The 24,424-nt window shown below is 52.9% G+C and overlaps 1 protein-coding gene across 1 annotated transcript in view; it reads right to left on the bottom strand.

Annotated features, from left to right (window-relative positions):
• Positions 1-24,424, bottom strand: part of CERK (ceramide kinase) — a 50,987-nt gene that overhangs the window by 16,215 nt on the left and 10,348 nt on the right. The window contains exons 3-6 of the mRNA XM_049694944.1: positions 10,085-10,198; positions 9,299-9,421; positions 4,262-4,387; positions 2,097-2,160 (exon numbers count right to left, since the gene is read on the bottom strand). Coding sequence (XP_049550901.1) covers positions 2,097-2,160; positions 4,262-4,387; positions 9,299-9,421; positions 10,085-10,198 — 427 coding nt within the window. The remainder of the gene's footprint in view (positions 1-2,096; positions 2,161-4,261; positions 4,388-9,298; positions 9,422-10,084; positions 10,199-24,424) is intronic.

A 24,424-nucleotide genomic window follows, 5' to 3' on the forward strand; every position in this document is an offset into this window, starting at 1 on the left:
ACAGTCCCCACCCATCTCAGTTCACTCCCCGCTCCCGCGGCAGACCTCTTCAGACCCTCCGTGTCTGCGTCCCAGCCCTGCAGGGAGAGGCTCCTGATGCCCGCCGTAGCCACACGGCCAGGCTCTGACAGGTCGAGAAGGGCAGGGCCTGGGGGACCGGGTGAAGGGCAGGGCCTGGGGCCAAGCTGCAGAGAATGCCCCCTCCTTCCCTAGCAGGCGAGGCTGATGAAACCAAGCAGACAAAACATGGGCTCAACAGGCTTCTACCCTCTGCCTTCCAGCCCCCGAACAAGGTCTCCAGGAACTCGGCCTCTGGGGCAGGTGACACATGGCTTCTTCCCTCCCTGACGCTCCCTCCCCCACTCACGACCCACTCCCGCCGTGTGACCCTAATCCGCCTCCCTGACCCTTCCCCCCTCCAGGGAGGCTCTTCACACTGCCTGAGGTCCCCAGCGGCACAGCTGCCCACTTGAGACCCTAGAGCCTTCTTGGGGCCCTGGGATGGGGCACAGGGACACTCAGGACGCCGCCGCTCCTGGTCACAAAGCTTGCCCCTCAGCCTTCACGCTGACCCGACTGGAGGGGGCCCACAGCTCAGCTGACATCCCCCATACCAAAACCCGCTTCAGCTCATCTCATTGCTTGATGACACTTGGTGAGGACGCGGTCACGGGGACCAGTCGATTCTCCCCCAAACGTCTTGGAGAGCAGCCCTGCTGCCTCTGCCACTGTCCAGCCAGCTCTTGCCCAAGACCCACAACCTCTGGCAGCTTCCTTGGGTCCAATCCTCATTGCTACTTGCCACGCAGCTTTCAAGAGTATCTTTCCGGGGCTTCCCTGGTGGCGCAGTGGTTAAGAATCCGCCTGCTGATGCAGGGGACACGGGTTCGAGCCCCGGTCCGGGAAGATCCCACATGCTGCGGAGCAACTAAGCCCGTGCACCAAAACTACTGAGCCTGCGCTCTAGAGCCCGTGAGCCACAACTACTGAGCCTGTGTGCCACAACTACTGAAGCCCGCGTGCCTAGAGCCCGTGCTCCACAACAAGAGAAGCCACTGCAATGGGAAGCCCGCGCACCGCGACAAAGAGTAGCCCCCGCTCGCCACAACTAGAGAAAGCCCGCGCACAGCAACAAAGACCCAACGCAGCCAAAAATAAACAAACAAAATAAATAAAACAAAAGTATCTTTCCAAAACACCCGAGCCCACAGGACATCTATGTACAAGCTCTCCGGGGATCCTCACCACCTTTCCCCAGCCTCATCTGTTCATTCGCAGAGCACCTGCCGCGTGCCAGCCCTGTGCCAGGCGCCGGGGACAGCTGTGCACAAGGCAGAGGAGGCCAGCTCTCCAGGAGCTGACATGCCAGCAGGTACAGACGCAACACAGATGCAGGGTCACACTCGGGGCCGGTGCCTCCTGCGGGGACGAGCACAGCACCCACTCTGCGCTGTCGCAGCCAGAAACGCACAAGCGGGTCCTGACCGAGAGGAAACCTCAGACAGACCTAGAACCAAGGGACATGCTGCAAAGGCAGTGGCCTGTTCTCCCAAAATTCAGCCACACCAAGAAGGCTGAGGATCTGGTCCGGGTCACGGGAGACTAGGGACACACCCACTGAGTCTGAAGGCAACGTATGATCCAGGGCTCTTCTGCCTTAGGGAGTAATGGGACAGCGGGCAGGGTCTGATAAGGACAGCAAATGGGTGACGGCATTCGTATCAGTGCTAATCTCCTGGTTTTGATCACTGCGTTTTAGTTCTGTAAGAGAATATCCTTGCTTTTAGGAAATATACACAAATATTTAGGGACGAAAGCTGATCATGTCTATAACATACTTTCAAACGATACAGAAAAAATTTCTGTACGTAGGTGGTAAGACCGAAAAGGAAAACAAAACTATTACACGGTGGTTTTCCAAGGAGAAGAACACGACTGAACGTTTCTGCCTTTCCTAATTTTCTAGAAGAAGGTTTATTTTACTTCTACAACTAGGAAAAAAGGTGTAAGGAGAGGGAGTGAATAAAATGAAGACAGATGGGTAAAACCTGATGAGAATTGACTATTCACTAGTCAGATGAAAGACGCTTACTTACCCATCATATTTGTCTATATTGAGCTCATACAAACTCTCCTGGGCATGGTTAGCACGCTCAGTAACTGTGGGGAGAAAACATGTTACATTATAGAGTTTACACTCAGGTCTGTGAATCCTCTTTAAAATGAAAGGCAAGTCGGGGCTTCCCTGGTGGCGCAGTGGTTGAGAGTCCGCCTGCCGATGCAGGGGACGCGGGTTCGTGCCCTGGTCCGGTAGGATCCCACATGCCGCGGAGCAGCTGGGCCCGTGAGCCATGGTCGCTGGGCCTGCGCGTCCGGAGCCTGTGCTCCGCAGTGGGAGAGGCCGCGGTGGTGGGAGGCCCGCCTACCGCAAAAAAAAAAAAAAAAAAGGCAAGTAAACCATGCTTTTAAAATGAGGTCCTATAAAACCTTCAGGAGGGTTTCCTGTAAGAAACCCCTCCTTCGATCTTACCCAAATTCCTTTCATGGACAGGGATGCTGACCTCAGGGGAACAGGACCTCTCAGAATACACTCTACTGGGTAGGACATCACATTCTTGGCATTTAAAAAAAATTTAATTTATTTCTTTTTGGCTGTGTTGGGTCTTCGTTACTGCGTGCAGGCTTTCTCTAGTAGCGGCGAGCGGGGGCTACTCTTCGTTGCGGTGCACGGGCTTCTCATTGTGGTGGCTTCTCTCATTGTGGAGCATGGGCTCTAGGCGCACGGGCTTCAGTAGTTGTGGCACACGGGCTCAGTAGTTGCGGCTCACGGGCTCTAGAGCACAGGCTCAGTAGTTGTGGCACACTGGCTTAGTTGCTCCACGGCATGTGGGATCTTGCCGGACCAGGGCTCGAACCCGTGTCCCCTGCACTGGCAGGCGGATTCTCAACCACTGCACCACCAGGGAAGTCCCACATTCTTGGCATTTAATTGCCAACAAATAATAACTTTTTTTGGAAGAGATTACATCTTCTATTTTATAGTTTTCCCTTATTATCCAAGGGACTTGGAAAATTTTAGAATATACCAAAATGTAGAGGAAAGAAAATGTTAGTCCATAGTCTGTATACTCACTGTAACAAAAAGTCTCTTTAAAAAAAAAATGATTAATTTTTTTATCTGGGCGCACTGGGTCTTAGCTGCGGCACGTGGGGTCTTCGTTGCCGCGTGCAGGATCTTCATTTGTGGCATGTGGATGTTTAGTTGCAGCATGTGGGATCTAGTTCCCTGACCAGGGATCGAACCCGGGCCCCCTGCATTGGGAGCGCGCAGTCTTAGCCACTGGACCACCAGGGAAGTCCCAACAAAAACTCTCTTGAAATGCACTTGTACACACAATTTTGTGTCCTTGTTTTCCCAACATCTTATCACAATCCCTTTTTCATCATTAAAAATTCCTTGTAAAGACCATTTTAAAGAGCTACATACTACTCCTTCAGATTCACCACAGTTTTACCTTTATGCTTCCTGTTCCGGGGTATAAGTGGCTCCCGGTGTTCTGCTTTTATAAAAATGAGGCAACGGACACCTGTGTACCTCGCCCTCTGTGCACAGCTGATGGCTTTCTCAGGAAAGTTTAGAAAACTGTAAGATCGGACAAAAACCCCCTCCTTTTTGAGGCTCTTGACCCGCACTGCCAAGTGGCCCTTTAATAAGTTTACACAAAACCCTCAAATCTCTGAAGGGAGAATCCGTCTCCCTACACCCTCCCCGCATCTAGAACCTGCTCTGAAACTCGATACCGCAAACGTGGCATTGCATCGTGTTTCTTAAAAATACCACTTACTGGTGAAATGATTTCTAAGCCTGACTAATTGCTTGTATCTCTTGCAAGAATTTTCTGTCCATAACCTTTGTCCTTTTATCCTTAGTGTTTTTCCTGAGTGCTTTATATGCTAATACTTGGCTAGAACAGTCTACGTTCTTTACTTGTATTCTTCTCATTCTGGTATGCCAAAAAACCCAACATTTCAGGTTGTTAAAATAATCTTAAACAGAGAATCCCCTGCCGGTCCAGGGGTTGGGACTCTGCGCTTTCACTGCTGGGGCCCGGGTTCAATCCCTGGTCGGGGAACTATGATCCTGCAAGCTGCGAAGCATGGCCCCAGAAAAAAAAAAAAACCTTAATACAATAAGAATCCTCCCTAGTGACCATATCTGAGTCATTCTCAGATTTACTTCTACAGAGACTTTGCGCCTTACCGATGATCTCGGTGGTGATGGAGGCCAGTGTAAACAACGGCGCCACTTTTCTCTCATAGATCCGCTTGCCTTGTCCTTTCCCTCCAAACGGATTGATGAACACCAGTAAGTGCTTTGGTCTAGACGCTGCAAGACAGCAACACCGCGTAGGTCACAATGGACGTAAGTGATCGAAGTGAAGAACTGTTGCTGAGCAAAATCAAACCACAACGGCTCTAGAGCGCTGCTTAGTGTCATCTGACAAAAAGCATTTTTAAGGCAAAGAACGGTGCTCAAGAGCTTCCTCATCCTGAAAAGAGAAAAAGCACAGCTCGTGAGATCAGGCAGGTGCCCTGCACATCGGCCAGGGGGCTGGCAGCCCCGGGGACTCAGAATCCTGGCAGAGAAGGACGCTCTCTCCTGATGAGGAGTGGGTCCTACAGGGTGTAAATGCTGGGAGCAGCAGCCTCATTCTTCTTCATGTGAAGGAAAGTGAGTCTGCAGAAAATGAGAGAAATAGATACAGAGCACGGAGCGCTGGGAGAGAAAGACAGACGGACAGGCACAGGGAACGCTCAATCTGGAGATGGACGGAGAGACGGCAGGACGGCAGGATGTCCCTTCCAGAGGCCCGGCTGACCGCCGACACCCAGGTCTCCTGAAACACCCTATTTTCTTATAGCAACCTCCACATTTCTGCTTGGGTCGGTTCAAGTAGATTCTGATACTTACAAACCAAATTTAACCAACAAATCAATAACAGTAGCAAGAAAATCGAAGCCCTGGGTCCACACAGAATCCCACACACCAACGCTCACAACAGCACCATTCACAGCAGCCAAAACGTGGAGACCCACCAGGCGTCCACCAACTGACGGCTGGATACCCAGAACGTGACCAAAGGAGCATCGTTCAGCAACGGGAAGGAACAGCCCACTGATGACACTTAACTGACGTGAATAAATACCAAAAGCATGATGCTGAGAGACGGAAGAATTACACAAAACAGCCCCTTTTACATGATTCCATTTATGCGGCAGAACTAACATGTGGCAACAATGACGAAAAGAAACAATCAGACTGGTGGTCGTCTCTGGACTGGCAGGGGAGGGTCATGAGGAAACTGGGGTGGTGTTAAGTCTTACAGGGTCTGGGTTACGTGGGTACACGTATGCTTCAAAACTCATTGATTTACACTTACCATCTGTCCATTTCACCGTATGTAAATTCTACCTCCGAACTGAAAACAAATACTGACCTCTAGGTAATGACACGCGTGCTGAAGTGTCTGAAGGGTCATGCCCTGACGTCTGTCACTTACTGGGAAACACAGCAAACGTACCATTAACTAATGGACGGGCAGAGAGACACAGACAAAACAAAACCAGCAAAATGTTAACAACTGCAGAATGTAGGTGGTGGGGGTATGAATGTCTACGGTACAATTTTTTCAATTTTTCTGTATGTTTGAAAATCTTCCTAATAAAATATTGAAGGCAATACACAAGAGAGAAATCAAAGCCAAAAGTCTATGCTTTGAAAAGAGTCATAAAATTGATAAGTCCCTAAATAAAACTGATAAAAAGAAAAAGGGAAAAAACACAAATTAACAGTATCAGGAATGAGAAAGGACATTATTTCAGAACCTACAGATATTACAAGGAAAGTGAAAGGAGTTATTAAACTTATGCCAATAAATTTTATGTAAGAGACACATTTCTCAAAAAATACAATTTACCGAAAGTGACAGAATAAATAGAAAATCTGAATAGTCTGCTATCTAATAGAGAAACTGAAGCCATTAATAAAAGCCTTCCCACAAAGAAAACCCCAGACGGTTTCACCACTTAATGCTTCCAAATATTTAAGGGGAAAAGTGGCCTCAACATGATAAAAATTCTTCCACACGACAGAAAAGAAAGAAGCACTACTCAACTCTGTGTACATGACCACTGTAAGCTTGACAGCAAAACCAGACAAGCACATTTACAGAAAGGAAACTCATAGGTCTACTTCTCCCCTGAGCCTAGGTGAGAAAATCCTAAACAAAATATCATCAAGTCAAATCCAGAAAGGCACAAAAAGGGCAAATACATCATTACCAAGTAGGGTTTATTCCAGAAATACAAAGGCTTTTATACAAAATACAAGGAGAAACCAATGTTTTTCAACACGTTAACTCAAAAAGAAGAAAATCATACAATCATCTCAATAGATGCAGAAAAAGCACTTATCAAATTATACATCCAATGATGATTTTTAAAAATTCTCAGAAAACTAGGGTTGGAAAGGAACTTCCTTAATCTGGACTTTAAAAACTTACTTAAAAAAACCTGGGGTTTCCCTGGCGGCCCAATGGTTAAGACTCTGCCCCCACTGCAGGGGGCACGTGGTTCGACCCCCGCATACCACGCAGCGTGGCCAAACAAAACCAAACAAAACGAAAACATAAGAAGCATCATTTTCGACTGTGGGATGTTGAAAAGTTTCCCCCAAGATCAGGACTAAGACCCTCCCCGCTGCACTGGAGGGTCCAAACCAGGGCAAAAGGGTAAGAAAAAGGAAGAAAAAGGCATAAGAACTGAGACGGAAAAAACAGAATAGTCATTATTCACAGCTGACAAAAAGAATCATCAAACTATTAAAATTAATCAATGAATTTAGCAAGGTCATTGGATGCAAGGTGAAATATAAAATCCAATTAAATGTCTACATGTGAGCAAAAAATAAATAAAAAACAAAACAATAGCACCACGGTGCGGTGGGGAAAGGACAAGCTTTCCCACAGATGCACGGGGTGAGGCAGGGATCTATATCTAAGGAACGTGAACCGTGACCGCTTACTTCACACTGTATACACACATCACTTCCAAAGGGACTCTCAAAGCAAGAGGTAGAACAAAGCTTTGGAAGAAACCATCTTCGTGGCCTTGGAGCAGAAAAGCTGTCCTAAACAGGACACAAACAGGACACAGAGTTTTTAAGAAAGATAAACAGAGCTACGTAAATACTAAGACTGTCCATCAAAATAATGGAATGAAGAGAGTGGAAACACAAGCCATCCAGCGGGAGACGGTTCCTGTAATTCAAAAATCCAATGAAAGATTCAGATCTACAATATGTAAAGAATTTCTGCACATCATTTAGACAGACAGACAACCCAACAGAAAGACGGGTAAAAGACTTGGACAGACACCTCACAAAAGAGGATCTCCGAATGGCCCGTACACAGCGCCAGTGAAGCTGAGAAACGCATTCCCATCAGGGAAATGCCAGTTAAAACCATAACGCAAGACTACGTACACCCACCAGAGGAACTACAATTTTAAAGGTGTGGTTAAGGGGCGGGACCAGCAGAGCTCCGGTCCCCTGCTGGTGGGCGTGGCCCCGGGACCTCCAGTTTGGAAGGCAGTGTGGCCGCGCGCACTGAGGCTCGAACACGCCACCAGCCCAGCAAGTCCAGTCCCACGCGTGCACCAGGAGACGCGTGCGGGAGCGTTCAGAACAGCTCTGCTCACGACGGCCACGTCAGGAGGCCATCCAGCGGCCATCAACGGTAAAAGGGCTGCATAAACGGACAGACACTCATCCCCGGGACACCACGCAGCCCAGAGAACGGGCCACCTGCCCCGCACGTGACGACGAGCTGCCGGAGTGTCGGCTGTGATCCGACCACACGAGTACAAAACGAACCCAGGTGTTTGCAGTCAGGTGACCGTCACCTGCAGCGTTGTCTCCCGATCTGTGTGCCGGTTACCCGAGGGCGCTCAGTGTGTGAGAACTTCTTTGTGTCTAGTTATACCTCAATTAAACATTCAGTAGTAACACAAAGTGACGGAGCAGCTGAAAAAACTGAATTACAGGATATTTTTAGATACAAGTAGATTATAGCAGATGCACGACTGTATAGGTTTTTCTGTGAAAAAAGTCCCATTATTCAGTGGGGGGCAGGTTCAGAGGGCTTCCTCTTGGAGTCTGAGCCTCCAGAATCATCCCAATCCAAAGACTCAAAGTCTCATGGAAACCACCGGAGGACAGAGGGGAGGGAGCAGGTGAGGAGGAGGGGGAGGTGGCGGCAGAGGAACTGAGGCGACCTCCCAACCAGACTCGCTCAGAAGTCCAGCGGACAAGCAGAGGACAGAGCGCCAGCGACCTGAGACGGAAGGAAAGGTCAGGACGCACTGGTCGGATGGACGGCGGGGGACCAAACACTCCATCCCGTCCCACAGAATCAGACGGCGAAATGCAGAATCCAAGTCCCGCCACCCAGATGCTAAGCTGAACACGTGCGGGACGGCTCTCCGAAGCTGCCATGTGGGAAGTACCTTCTTCAACCTAATTATAATTCACCTTTTTTTATCTAGAGGCCAAATTAATTTTAAAAGATATAAAACCAACCTAAACACATGCTCTTTCTTTTCTATGGCTGACGCCTGCACTGAGTTGTCAAGGCTGTGCATTAAGATTATATTCAAACAGATTAGCAGAGGCGAACTACTGTATGCGGGATGGATAAACAACAAGGTCCTGCTGTAGAGCATAGGAAACTATGTTCAATATCCTGTGATAAACCGTAATGGAAAAGGATATATGTATGTGTATAACTGAATCACTTGGCTGTACAGCAGAAATTAACACAACATTGTAAATCAACTATACTTTGATTAAAAGAAAGATCATACCCAAACAACACGAAATAGTGTTCCAGACACAAAATGAGTTGACACCTACCGTTAAGTGTGACAGACAGATTCTGGCCGCACGGCAATAACTCACAGCTCAGATGTTCAGACACACCCCAGGGGGACAGAGATGCCTGCCCCAGGCACCTGGTTTAATCCTCCATTCACCACGAGTGCAGGCATTATCACCCCATTTTCCAGGAAAAGAAACCCAGGCCCAGAGAGCCAAGGGGCCTGCCCCAAGCCTCGCGGCTGTCAGTGCAGGTACCAGCGCCCTGGGGGCCAGGCTCTGGGCACCACACCACGTGGTCCTCTAATCAGTAAAGCATTCAAAAGCCACAGCGACTCATCACATCCGCCTTGGTTACGCACGTACTCAGCTTCTCCAGTAGCTCCCTCAGGGTCTGCAACCACAGGTGGCACAGCTGCTCCTCAGGACACCAGAAGGTCACCTGCGCCCACCTCCAGCGGTGCTGCCGGGCCCTCCTCACACGATGCACTGCACAGAGAACACACGCCGTGAGCCTGCAGCCCTGCGGACCGGGGAACACACTCCCCTCACACTAACCCCAGGTTCACACTCAAAACGCCCCAATGGTCCCCTTTCCTTCTGACTAGTAACTTCCAAGGTATATTAGGGAAAAGATCCTATTTCTCAGTTCTTTTAACCCACGTAAAAAAAAAAATAAAAAAATAAGAAAAAAATGAATATTAAAAGTAGAGCTTAGGACTTCCCTGGTGGCGCAGTGGTTAAGAATCTGCCTGCCAATGCAGGGAACACGGGTTCGAGCCCTGGTCCAGGAAGATCCCACGTGCCGCGGAGCAACTAAGCCTGTGCACTACAACTACTGAGCCTGCGCTCTAGAGCCCGTGAGCCGCAACTACTGAGCCCGCGTGCCACAACTACTGAAGCCCACGTGCCTAGAGCCCGTGCTCCGCAACGAGAGGCCACCACAATGAGAAGCCCACGCACCGCAACGAAGACCCAACGCAGACAAAAATAAATAAAAAATAAATAAAAGTAAAGCTTGGAAAAAATGATATAAGGACCTTTCTATAAAGGTAAACCAAGGACACAATGAGTTTGTTAAACAAGTGACAAAAAAAGTTCCCTTTCATGTAACCTGCATGGAATTACTGAGGAACATTCAGGCCACGTTACCTGTGAAAGCGTAAGGCTTTTCCATTTTCTGCCATTTTCCACTGGTGTAGTGTTTCCCATTAATGTCCGTTTCTTCAACGGTGATGATCTCAGAAATAGGCACAGAGCAGGCATCTGTAAAAACACCACATTCTCACGTCAAGAGGGTTCACGGAATTCACGTGAGCACAAGGAACGCCACTCCAAAGTGCTGGGAAACATTCTGCTTTAAAATTCATCAGACATCCAAAAGGAAGAGGACAAGTTATACGTAATTTTAAAATTCAGAGCTAAATAAGTTTGGGAAACTCTATGTCATCAGAAGATGGGATGTCTTAGCCACAGTTACCAAATGGAGGCTGTGAATTTTCCAGGCCAGCTCCTGTATTAAATTTGGGGAAGGATGTTCAAGACCCAGTGCCTGTGTTCAGTCTGGCTCAGAAATCAAGTGGGAAAGACGCACGTAACAGACCCAGGCCCGCAGCGTGTGCAGGTGGGTCAGGGCCACAGCGAGGCAGGGCGGGGAGGGGGCGGGGAGGGGGCTCTAGAAAGGCCTGGTGGGTCCAGCCATCCACTAGGATGCAGGAGGAGAAAGGGGAGACTTGGGTGGACGTAGGGATGACAGCACAGGACAACCTCTACCATGGGAAACCCAGTCATAACTGCGGGCCTGCAGATGCCACCAGGTAAGGCCTCCAGGTAAGGCTGGACACACAAACAGCTGTGGGAAGCGTGAGGTGACAGCTTGTAACGGCAAATGGGGCCCAGAAAGAACCCTCCGAGGCCAGCACAGGAACTGGGAGGTGGAGAAGTTGGAAGACAAGCTCCCAGTGTGGACAGGCTGCGTCCTCAAAGCCCACCGGCGACGGCGGGTGGGAGTCACCATCTGCCTTTGTACAGACGAGCACGGCAGCTCCTGGTTTGGCCCCAGGCTGGCTGCGAAACCTGCAGTCTAGCTCTCCCCACCTTCCGTTACATTCAGCTCACCCTAAGCTTCATCTGCTGCTCGGGTGAGAAGAAAAACAAAACTAGGTAAGGAGGATATGCTATTTTATACGCGCACTGCTGTTACACGTAACAGATGTGGTGATACACGATTATCCTCTCGAAAAAGGCACAGAGATCCATGGGGACGTGAAAACATCAACGCTATCTGCATCCCTAGTCGACTGAGGAATGACACCAACAGAAGCCTGGGGTCTGGCTGGAGGCCGTCCTGGGTGAGTCTGTGCCTGGGGCGGGGACCGCCTCCATCGGCCCCTCCGTCTGCTGGGCCAGGAACTCAGCCTGGACTTCACGACAACACACAGGGCTCGTCGTGTCAAACGGGGAGGGGTTTTGGAAGCTACCCGATCAGGGTGAGAGGGGTCCAGCACGAGGCAGGTTCCAAGTTATGGACGACTCACAGGGTAGCCGCAGAAAGGGTCTATGAACGAGCAGTCTCTGGTCTTGTGGATTTAGTTTGACTGGAAGAATCAGTCACAGGCCACAGTGGAGGCCACCGGCTGTGCCCTAAGGTGAGAGCGACACTGTCGTCCCCTGGTCAACTACCCATGCTGGCACAGCACGGCAGTGCACGTCGTGTGAACACACCAGGTATAAATTATAAATTCACGGATGTATAAACAGATATTCTTAGAGGAGCATCTTGCACAGAGTTGATGGTGGGAACTTGGGGGTCACTTTCGTTTTCTGCATAGTGTTAGCATTTCTCTCCCCTTGCTTTCATTTTGCATAATCCTGCACCGCATAGGGGATCAGATAAAAAGTCAGAGTCTCCTGTAAAAGATCATGTGATGAGAGGGGACGCGGCAGAGTTACTTCCAGACTAAACTGAACCTGGCCGGTGGCCAAATCGATCCGGCAACGCATGCGGACAGAACTCACTGGCAGACGAAGGGGCCCAGAGCACGGCTGGCCGCCTCGCCCCACAGCCTGGCCGCCCCACCTGATTCGGGCCAGTCTCTGCACACAGAAGGCACGCCCCTTGCTGACTCCCCGCTGCCCAAGCTGCTCCGGCCGCCCTCTGGAGTAGCCCTCGCGATGGGCACCCTCCTCGGGGCCACTGGGCTGGCTGTGGGTGGCCCCGTCGGAGGGTCAGTGCCCAAGGCTCACGGGCGTCCCCTCTCTCTTTGTAAAGTAACAACCCAACAACCCCTTTGAAGCAAACTTCCGAGCAAAATGTTCTGGGGTAAGCAGGGACCTCTGAAGCAGAGGAGGGCTCGAAAGCCGCCCGACGCCCTGGGAGCCTCCCTGGCCCGGGCCCCCCAGTCTGCACCTCTCTGCGGTGGGCCGGCCCATCACGTAGGGTTTGAGCAGCGCGCCCGGGCTCCAGCCACTGATGCCGGCGCCTCCCCTCCCAACATGCTAGACGTTGGCCAACGTCTCCCGAAGGCAGGGGCGCCGACTGAGAGCCACCAGCTTGCGCCCACAGGGTTCGCGCGAACCCTTAGCAACGCTTCTCTACACAGAGAGCGGGGGGCAAACTGAGCCCAGGCCTGGGGCCACAGGGGACAGGCGGACACCTGTCCTGTTGACCCTGACCACGCCCGCGTCACAGAGCCCCAGGAGTGCACCTGGCCAGTCACGTCCACGTCCCACAGGTGCCTCACACCCAAGCGTCTACATCTAAACCCATCTCTTCTACTCCCCCACCCCCCCTCCTGCATCCCCCAGCCCAGTGAAGGGTGCTCTGTCCACAGGCTCACGTGCCCAGCAAGCCAGGCTCCTCTCCAACTCGGGCGGCTGCCAGCCGTCCTGCTGGGGTTCGTTCCCCCAATGAGCCACAGACAAGTGTGAATGTGGCTCTGCTCTGCCTGGACCTTTCAGTGTCCACCCGCTGCCACTCACGCGGGATAATTCAACACCCCGGCTGGGAACGTGGTTACCCGTGCCCTTCCGCCCCTGCCCCCCTCCCACCCCTGACCACCTTCCTGGCAAAGCCGGCGGGGAAGGGGGTGGCTACCTCCTTGCAGGGGCCGCTGCCCCCCACTTGATCTCATTCTAACTCCCACGCCTACACCTGCCCTGATCAAACAAGTCTTTGTTTTAACTGCTGGATAATAGACCCTACATACATACGCATGCCGACAACAGGACTTGGAGATTTTCAACCAAAGTCCAGCCGAACTATAAGCCGCCCTGCAGGAGCGTCACAACCTCACGGGCAGCATTTATAAGATCCTCTCTGCTACGCTAAATTACTAAACCAAAGTGACTTTTTCTGGGTGATTTTTTTAACATTCCTGAGATGAAAAAGGGAGTCCACCTGGGGCAGTGGCCACCCCGGGGACAAACGGAGCGCTGGGCACCCCCACGGCAGATCGGGCCGATGGTGGCCGTCCCCGACCAGGAGCCAGCCCTCCATCCTCTCTGGGACTGAGCCAGGGGAAGAGGACTGGGGCTCCCTCCGCCTCCCTTCATGCTGGGGTGAGATCACACGAGAGGCAGAAGACTCCCGAGGCCCCCCAAGCCAGGCAGGAGCCCCCAGCCCGAGCTCCAGGTTTCAGGCGCCGCTCGGATTCAGTGACCCTCCCAGGCTGGCAGTGCCCACTCTGCGTCACAGAGGGTCTCGGGCTTACAAGCCCTGCCACTGTGGGATCCCCAAGGTTCAAGAGAACAATGGAACACACCAAGCGGCCTAAGTGCCACCGTTACCGAACCAGGCTCGTCCTGCCAGACACGCAGCAAGCCAAACGCGGACACGCCGAGGTCAGCGGCAGACAAACGTTTACTTCCAAGGCAGCCACGCGAGGAGGCAGGAGAACAAGCCTCGTGTGCGCCTCCCCAAAGGCCAGGGGCTGGGGTATCTTTGGGACAAAGCAGCAGGGCACCCGGGGCGGGGGGAGCGTGGGGGAAGGTGATGGGGTAAAGGTGTGTCATCGTGTGCAGGCGTAACGAGGCCACCGGCCTCTGCACAGTCAGAAACGGGGTCACTGAGCGCCACCTGAGGGTGAAGTTCACGGCCCCGTGATGTTAAAAGGGCAGCAAGCAGACACAGACGCAGCCCAGCTGGAGGGTCGGTGCACCTGTCTAGTCTCAGCCAGGTCAGCTGGAGCCAGACAGAGCTGATTCCAAGTTTCAGAAAACAAGTCGGGCAAACCTCTTACTATTTACGCTCTGTACTGTTTGGAGGACGTGCAAGTCTGAAAACGACCTTAATCAGTGGAGGCAGGTGCAATGGATCTGACGCAGAACCCACGGCTTCAGCAGCTGACATCCCCACTGCCTGCCTGCCTGCCAACACAGACTCCCTCCCTCTCTGACTGCACGCCCCATGGGGCTTCTCTCCCGGCTCTGCGTGTGTGTATCCGTGTGTATCTGTGTGTATCCGTGTGTATCTGTGTGCGTATCTGTGTGCGTATCTGTGTGTATCTGTGTGCGTATAGCTGTGTGTGTGTGTATCTGTGTGTGTATCCATGTGCGTGTGTATGTGTGTATCTATGTGTATCTGTGTGTGTGTGTGTGTGTATCCGTGTGTGTGCGTGTCCGTGTGTGTGTGTGGCTGGGGAAGGCAGGGGCCGAGCACACCCTGTGCCACAGCTTGGTCCTGGCAGAGCAGCCCTCTGGGTTCTTCAGGACACACTGTGGCTTCAGCTGGTCCCACCCCTCCAGCTCTGACCGGCATCTCCTAACTCTTCCCCAGGCCCCCTCACCTGGACTCACTGTCCACCCTTGTGTGCCAGCTGTGATGGAGGGCTCCACAGAACCACCAAGAAAACCAACCCACCGCAAGATGGCTTGGACGTAACTTCCACAAAAATATTCTCCTGTCTTCTCAAACTGGTTACTCCAAGAATTTGTTGCCACACCTCTGAGCACATAAGTCACCAAAGAGTTTTAATCACAGGCAGCACGGTCCCCACAGGGTATGTAGTTTACAAGCGCATCCCGGGGACACACTGACCCAGTGCCACGAGGCAGCAGCTCACGCTGGTACTTGGAAAGGATGCTTACGATGTGAGGGGCAAGCTGACGAGGCTCTGAGAACTTGTGTCCCGTCACCGTCTGAAGGGTCTTGAACACTTAAAAGAGAAAATCTCATCATGCGAGCAAACAAAACGTGCGCTGTGCCGCCTTCCAGGTGCCCAGCAGGCAGCGCCAGGCACGCTCCCCACACACCTTCCCCAGGTCCTCTCGAGTGGGCAGCAGGCTCTGTGCTGGGTGCACACCACAGGGACGCTGAAAACATCCATCCCGGGTGTGCTCTGTCCTCGTTCTAATGTGGTTTCAGTTACTACTGGTCTTGAAGACTCAATTTGGAATCCAACAGAAACAAACTGTTTTATTACCCTCTACAGACATTACAAATTTTGAGAAACAAAAGGCAATGCTGGTCATAAAACAAAGAACTAAAGAGATACTATGTATTAATGACAAGGCTACCCTTCCATGGAGCACCATGTATTACCGCCATGATAAAAGTATTAAAAAGAAAAGGAAGTACAGAAAAAGAACCATTTGTGTCCAAAGAGTTAAAATGCAGTAATGTGGTCTTCCGGGAGACGGAAGACGGTGAGTGTGTTTGTAGTGAAGAGGACGCAGGGAAAACACAGCCGCAGGACAAAAACACACATTGTTCACTAGAAGTGCTTTCTTCCTTCTCTCCTTCCCTAATTGGGATATTAAATTGCATTTGGTACAATATTAAAGTTTAGGATATGTGTGGTTAAAGTATAGTTTAGGAGAGTTTTTTAAGTTTAAAATTGAAATTTTAAGTAGCACCAGCTTTTGCAATGTTATAAAAACTGAGCAGATTCGAAATAAAGACAAATATAGAAGAGGCAATCTTTTGATAAAATTAGGAAAAAAACATAAAATTTGAATACTTATTTGATATTTTTATTTTATACTATTAAACATCTTATAAACCCAATCTCCAGCTATGACGCTCATTTTGGTCATTTTATTCACTGATAACAATAAATTCTACAACTTACCTGACACATTCCAAAGAAGTAAAGCATTGATAAGACTTTACTGGAATGTATGGTCACAAATAACTTGCTTGGGATGTAAAGTAAGCATGTTGTAACCACACACTCACTCGGGGACCCCCTCTGTCCCTCAGCCAGGCCGCCAGCTCCCAGCCTTGCTCCCTTTTCTGGGAACGGTCTGTCTATACACCAGGTACCCCGTGCCCACACACACGCCACACACACACACACCCAGATGCACACATGCCAGATACACACACACAGCCAGATGCACACACACACCCAGATGCACACACATACACAGATGCACACACGCCAGATACACACACGCCACACACACACACACAGATGCACACACACACGCCAGATACACACACACACAGATGCACACACGCCAGATACACACACACAGCCAGATACACACACGCCACACACACACACGCCACACACACACACACACCCAGACACACACACACACCCAGATGCACACACGCCAGATACACATACACAGCCAGATACACACACACACGCCAGATACACACACGCCACACACACACACACGCCACACACACACACACACACACACCCAGATACACACACACCCAGATGCACACACGCCAGATACACACACCCAGATACACACACACACACAGATACACACACACACCCAGATGCACACACACCAGATACACACACACACACCGGATACACACACGCCACACACACACACACGCCACACACATACACACACACACCCAGATACACACACACACAGATGCACACACACACACCACATACACACACACCAGAGATACACACACACACACACAGATACACACACATGCCAGATACACACACACAGCCAGATACACACACACCCAGGTACACACACAGACACCACATACACGCCAGAGATACACACACACACAGAGATACACACACAGATACACACACACACGCCACATACACACACACAGCCAGATACACACACACACCCAGATGCACCCATGCCAGAGATACACACACACACCCAGATACACCCCCCCAGATACACACACACACCCAGATACACACACACACACCACATACACACACGCCAGATACACCCCCCCAGATACACACACACACCCAGATACACACACACACACCACATACACACACGCCAGATACACACACCACATACACACACACCAGATACACACACACACACACACGGCCACCTGACTGGCCCGGGACTTTCTGCTTCCCAGCCGAAACCCCATCACCTCGGGGAGGCCTCCAGGTCCCCCCTCACCTGTGTGTCAGCCTGGCCTGCAGTCACTTTTCTGCCCCCTACTAGGTGGCATCTCCCTGAGGGTGGTCTTACTTGTTCCATTCAGAGCTGTGTGTGTCCCCACCGGTCACCTCCCACAGGGCCTGGCCAACCCGAGTCCAGCTCTGGTCTCCACGTGTCACGCTTTGTCACATGAGTACGTCGGCTTTACGGTGGGCATAATAATAGTAATAGTAATGATAACAATTGCCACTTGTGAGGCCCACTTCGTGCTAAATGTAGACGCGCGTGATCCTCACACACAACCCAGAAGGTAAATACGACCCTCGCTGGACAGACGGACTCACAGAAGACGTTCCAGATCCTCATTCTACGGAAGCCTGGAGGTCAAAGAACTCGTCCGAGCCACCGGCAGGGCCAGGACTCGCTTCTGGCAAATCCGTCAAAAAACGTTTCCCGTCAGGCAGAGGTTCAAGAGAGCCTGCCAAACCCGAACACCAAGGGGGGACCGAGGCAGGGGCGCGTCCTCTGCACCCACAACCAAGGGCCCCCCTCAACTCCAGCGTGCACGACGGGCAACCAAGTGTGGACGCTGACAGCCACAGACCCACTCGGAAATTGGCGAAGAAAAAGACCTTTCTTTCCAAAAAACAAACAGTAACCAAGCAGCCATGTAGGGCAAACGGTTGGAATATCTTTAATTTTGAAGGACTTAAGCTTTCACTTACAAGAATATCCGTATCAATAGTATATCAGGATAGGTCATTTTATTAGGTTTTGCACAGTTTATAAAACCACGCTCTAAATAATCTTGATTTCTTCTAAGAATGCGGCTCAGGTGGGCTGGAACCACCGGCTGGATGGCTAAGACCAACCCCTCTTCTTTCACTTTCAGATTCTGTGGCCAAACTCGAATGTGCCTCTCTCTGTGTTTCAGTTCAGTTTCAGCATTAATTTTTCTAATAATAAAGCAATCTATTTTAAGGGCCATTACCACCGGTTCAAATATAATTGTCACAAACTCAAAAAAAAAAAAAGTTCTCATGCAGTAGAATCCTTTCCAAAAATGGACTGAAATTTGGTAACCAAACCTGGGCTGGAAGTTTCAAGGCTTTTGCTGACAAGAGATGCGATTCTTCTGTGCTCCCCTCCCCAAGGAGTGCGACTGTGCCTCGTGTGACAGGCAGTTACCCTCCCACAAGGGTGGTGACCGAAGGGCCACCGTGTTCCAGAGAAACCACCGTGTTCCAGAAATGCCCGCGGGACAGGGCGCCCACGCTGCAGGCCCGCAGCTCTCCCGGGACAGCTAAGGACTCCGGCCGCTGTCACCACCGTTCTTGGTTCTGTTCTAGCCTTTTCAGTGCTCACTGTGACCCACGAATGCTGAGTGTGCTTCACGGCTGTGACTCGGGGGGAGAAAAGTCCCTGCTGTCTGTCAATCTGCTTATCTTACAAGTTCCTGGACAGCCGAGCGCACAGTGGCCTCTGTTCCCCCAGGAGACCGACCGCCCGTGTGTCAGCGCACACATACCCCGTGCTGGTGGTGAGGTGGCCAGGGTCCCACAGACATCGAGGAGGCCAAGGGCGACCAGAGCAAAGACAAGTTCACAGTCAAGGGCACTACTCCGCTCCCAGGACACGTCATCCACGTGAGAGGGATCACACGGGACAGGACAGGGCAGGTCCCCACGGAGCACCTGATGCATCGTGTCACAGCCTGAGACGCACGTCCACGGGAACTAGACGGCGATGAGGCCAGAGAGAAAAGCCAGGGTGCTGGCAGCCACGCAGCCCCACCCCGGGGCACCAGCACTGGGGCCCATTCCCCGAGAAAGAGCCCGAGGGTCTGAGGTCACACTGCCCGACCCCCTGAGTCATTACGCAGGTGAAACACGCCTCCCGGCAGCTCAGCCGCCCGAACACGTGGGGCAGGAGCAGAGCGCTCCCGGGTGAGAGCTCACTGTGGAAAGGAAGACCAGGGAGCCCTGCAGCCCTCAGCTCACCACCTCGCAGAGTCCAGAAACACCGCGCAGAAAACAAATTCACTGGACCGTGGTCACCGTGCTCACACTGCCCCGCCATCCCCGCCTGCCCCATCCACGCCAGCGTGCTGCTCTCATCTGCTAAACGACACCATCACGGCCGGTGGGCAAAGCTGGGCTGCGACCTTCCCGACCCGACCCACAGATCCACGTCAGGGCTGAAGGCAGACGCTGCCCTTTCCCGAGGCGCCCTCGGCAGCGAGCGCGACACACCTTCTCCAAGGCCCTGCGGGGCGGGGGCCCTCCCTCCACTCATCAATACCTGCTCCGGTTTGACAATGAGAGTCCGGAGAGCAGGCCGGTGCCACGAGAGACCCCACACGCCCGAGTCACATCACAATCACTTAGTGACCACACGGCCACACTGTCCCGGCACTTGGGGGAGCGGCATCCCAGGCCCAGCAGACGACAGGTTTTGGATGTGATCGGGGAGGAGGGGAGGGGTCATGGGTGGAGGTCCCCTTGGGAGGCAGCGGGGGGCCCACAGGCCCGGCTGGTTTCAGAGGCACCCGCGCGCCAGCTACCACTCCCCGCGGACAGAACCCCACGGCCCGCTGGGGCAGGTCGCTGACGCCCCTGCTGGACAAACGAGCGAGCAAAGGCACCGAGGTGGGGGGCCCTGCTGGTCGCCGACGAGCCAGGACAGATGCCAGCGGGCGGGGCTTGTGCCTGGCTGGGTGAGCCGCCCCTGCGCCCGCTGCCTCCCCACTCAGCGGCCTCCCCTGGGCGCCTCCACGTGAGGCCTTAGGTGAAAGGATCTTCGGGGCTGGATTATGTGACATCACCGCCACCCGCGATACCAACTCAGAACAGGAGAAGGCCACAAGGAGAGGGACAGACTTAAGTGGCTTCACAAGAAGGGAAGAATTTGGATTTCCAACGAGAGAGAGGCATTTGGAGGACTAAACCTATAGATCGGTTTTCCATCTCTCTTCAAGCATTACACATTTTCTCCTACAGCATAAATGTCACAAAGTACTTCTCCTCTCCGAGACGTGTGCCCAAGACCTCGCCACCAAGACAACAAACCACGGTCTCGAGCACCTGCCACCTGCCACGGCCCGTGACGGCAGGTCCACACCTGCCCCAAATCCCGCGGGGGCGACGGAGGGGAGCACGGGGACTGACAGGCGGACGCTGGGTAAGCACCCTCCCCCTCTGCATGTCCACACGCCCCACTAGACATTTCTAGAACAGTTTTCCAATTTCAGTCAAAACAGGCAAATCTTGAAGGTAGCTACTTCTCGGGTACCCTACCCAACCCAAGCAACCCCCAATGGCTTTCCTCATATAGAAAAAAATCTGTCTTCTAACTCCACAGAAATGGGAAATTCGTCTGGCAGCTTGACGTTTCAAGATCGTGTTCTCGAAGCTCCACAAGGCGCCCCCGACCACCTGGAGGCCACAGTCCTGATCACAGCACACGGGCGACATCGCTCAGGGATACGCCTGAAGCTTGGATATTTTGGTGTGAAATCTCCTGATTTAAAACGTTGACTGCAATTTGAAAAGGAAAAGAAAACCTCACTGGACAAGTCAAAAAATATCCGTGGACCAAATTTGGGCCAAATTTAGCCCAAGCGCGACCCGTCAGCAGCCCCCTACAGACACCCCCCGCTACAGACGATCTGTAGTTATGCTGACCCTGCGGATCCCAAGTGAAACTGTATCACCCATAATGGCTCTCATTCCACCCAGTCTAGCCTGACACACACAAAAAGTTTAAGTAAAATTAGATTCCTATCACTTTGGAAACAAAGTTGGAAACAAACCAACACAGCTCCTCGTCGATTTTTTACAAGCTCTGTAAGGCTGCATGGCTGCCACTCCAGGGTTATCTGTCTAGAAGAAGAATGGCAAGTCCTACAGACTTACCAACAGCAGGTCACGTTTCTATTAGAACAATAATTGTTTCCACTGAATGATCTAGGTTAAAAATTAAATTTCCATTTGTAACTATTTCTTATTGGGTTTTTGTCTGTTGGTTTTGTTTCTGGCCACACCACACAGCATGCAGGATGTCAGTTCCCCGACCAGGGATCTAACCCGTGCCCCCTGCAGTGGAATCGCAGACTCTCAACCACTGGACAGCCAGAGAAGTCCCTTACTGGTTTATTTCAGTAACACAAGAATTTCAAACAAAACTGTAAGTCTATCCTAGTTACTTTAGCCCCAAAGTTCCCGATGCTCAGATGAGGTGCTGGTCAATTATAATTTACTTGATCCAGTACAATGTGACCTTTGACCCTTGTCTGCACACCCACAGTGGCCAGCACGTCACCAGGACACCAGCCTGGGAGGGAACCTGGTGTGCGTGTCCCATGTGCTGCAGGGGCCCTGACCGTCTATCCACCACTGCAGCTCGGGCAGCTACCCGGGGATGCTCACAGGAGGAACCCGCCTCCCCAGCAGCCCCCTACCTTTTCATCTCTTCTGACCCGAAGTCGAGCCTGGCTCACAGGCCCACCTTTCCTCACTCCGGCCTGACAGCAGTCCCCACTGTTGACCAGAAGGGCCGACAGTGGATCCAGAGTAGAGGCCAAGGCTGGAACTGGGCCCTGGCGCTTCCCAGCTGTGTGACCTTGGGCAAATGCCTAGCATCTCTGTGCTGAGTTACCTTCTCTGTAAAATGGGGACACGTGAGAATGAAAGGATCCTCACCTAAAGTGCTGAGAAGAGGGCCTGGTGCCTGGCCGCACCCACGTGTGTTGGCTGTTCTTAGCGCACTCCAGGGCAGGGGGCAGGTAACATCTCTTACTATGACTCGGGTGCACGGGGCTAAGTGTCCTGAGAGGTAATCCTGTCCGGGACACTCTATCCTCTTAGGCTCAAGAAACTCCAGAAGGTGGCGAGTGCCAGGTGGCAATGCTCACCAGCCAGGGACTGTACAGGCCTAGGAGGGAAGCATGGGATCTACAGAAAAGGGCAGCTGAGGGCGTTCAGATAAGGGACCCGGGATCAGAGGAAAAGGGAGGGCACCAGGCACTTTTCTTAGGAAAAGCGGCCGGACCAGTTTAGCCATTTATAGTCAGGTTTACAGGGGGAAGCAGCGGGCTGGGGGGGCGCTGGCAGGGCAGGCCAGGGGCCCACCTGGAGCCCCACGGGCTCTCTGTGGGCTCAATCAGTGTCCAGCTCAGTTGAGTCTATTTTTAAACCTTTCTAGATCATTCCAGGCACAAAATCTTTGGCATCTTTAGGTCCTAAAATATTTCAAGATGTACTTTTCTCTTAGAAGATATTCAATTATCAGGTATATCGTGGTTTATGCTAAACCTTAACACACGTGAGTCACCAAGGCTCATGAGTAAACATTAAAAAGCCCAGGCACTGCGCCCGAAGCTGCCCCACCACGCTCCACTCACGTGCTCAGCACTGCTACGGGCCCACCTAGCTTCAGACAGGGAGGCGGTGCCGGGACAAAAACCCCGCCCTCTGGCAGGTAACGGTCGGATGTGGGGAGGCCTCTGAGAAACGACGAGGTTGATATACGTGTTTTATCAACTTATCCAGAGTCATAAATGCTATGGAAAAGGCAGTGGAGCAGGTCCACGGGGCTGGGGGCTGCAGGGGATGGGATGCCTCACGGACAAAGGCTGATGGCAACCTAGGAGCTGGGCAAAGGCCCTGGGGCACGAGCATCCCTGCGGAGCTTCAGGACAGGCAGAGGCCAGTGGGGCTGGAGCAGAGGGAGCTAAGTACCACGGAGGCGGAGGCGGAGGCGGTGCCGGAGCCCAGGAGGGCCGCAGGCCAGGCAGCCCCAGGCGGGGAGCAGCAGCTCCGGAGGCTCACCGCCTTGGACTCTCATCTAAGATGCCCCACGGCTCCTGGCGCCCCTGCTGAGCTGTCAGCTGAGGCACAGACAGTACAAGGAGTCAGGAGCGCGTGTTTCCGGGAACCCAGACCTCTGAGGCAGCACCGCTTCTGGCAAATGAGCCCAAAGCCCCGGCCCTCGGACCCCCCTCCACGGAACATTCTCTATCAGGCCTCCCAGGGCCCTTGGGTACCAGGGCAGACCCGCTGCAGGCCTGGCACCGTCCACCCAGGCCCCCAAGACACCACGCACACCTGGGCCAAGGGGTCCCCGGGAAGGAGGGAGCCGGGCGTGCTCTGGATGGAGGCCTGGGAATCAGCGGCTTCGCGGATCGGGTGCGGTCTGATGTCCACTGGTTTCCTGAGAAAGGCTGCACAAGGCGGGTGGCCAGAGAGGAAGATGAGACGCGGGGACTGCTGGGGCCACAGGCTGGCGGGCAGGGCGGGCGGCCCGTTTCCACCCAGGAGCCACTGCTCACACACAGGCACACGTGCACATGCTCCTGCAGTCTCTCACATGCACCTGTGCACACACTCACACACGTGCACCCTCCCTTTGAATGGGGCGTGGAGACAGGATGCAGACATCACACTGCTGACAGTTCGCTGTCGTCCCCACGTGAAGAAATGTCATCAACACCGTCCGGAAAGATAAGGCATCACCGTGTCCTCCTGACCCCAAACCCATAAACCAGAGCAGCTCCCGCCCGTCCTGAAACAGTCCTGCCTAAGAGGGACTCGCTACCACCTTTGTCGCACTGTGGCCTTTGACCCTGGCCACTGCAGGGAGAGCCCAGCAGTCCTGGAGCACCAGCAGCCTAGCGACCTGGCCAAGCGTCCGGCTCCAGGTGGCCCCCGGCCCTGTCGCCCTCAGGGTTCTGCTCCATCAGCACCTGTGACAGGACCGGGCCTGGCCTTTCAGGAAACGCCTCTGCCACCCCTGCTCGGGACAGGGTTCTCCTCGGGTCTCCAGGCCGTAGGTTCAGGGGACAGGTTGCACAGACCCTGGACCTGCGGACCGTATACCGTGGAGCCAACTCTGGCACAACTGCATTTCCACACACAGGAAACAGTCCCCGACTCCCACTTGCACAGCCACAGGCTCCTCCGACCACGTGCTACTCTGTGCAAGCATCAGCCTAGTGACCAGGGGCCCGTGTGGTGGCCCCGCCCTCGGCCGCTGGGGGCTGCAGCCAGGCTGATTCCTGCTCCAAGAACCCTGCTCTCCCCCCACCTGCCTGCCAGGAAAGGCAGTGGGCGCTGCAGAAACGAACCCGGCATCCACGTCCTTGCAGGGGGC

This window comes from Orcinus orca, chromosome 11, assembly GCF_937001465.1.
Source record: "Orcinus orca chromosome 11, mOrcOrc1.1, whole genome shotgun sequence".
Lineage (NCBI taxonomy): Eukaryota > Metazoa > Chordata > Mammalia > Artiodactyla > Delphinidae > Orcinus > Orcinus orca.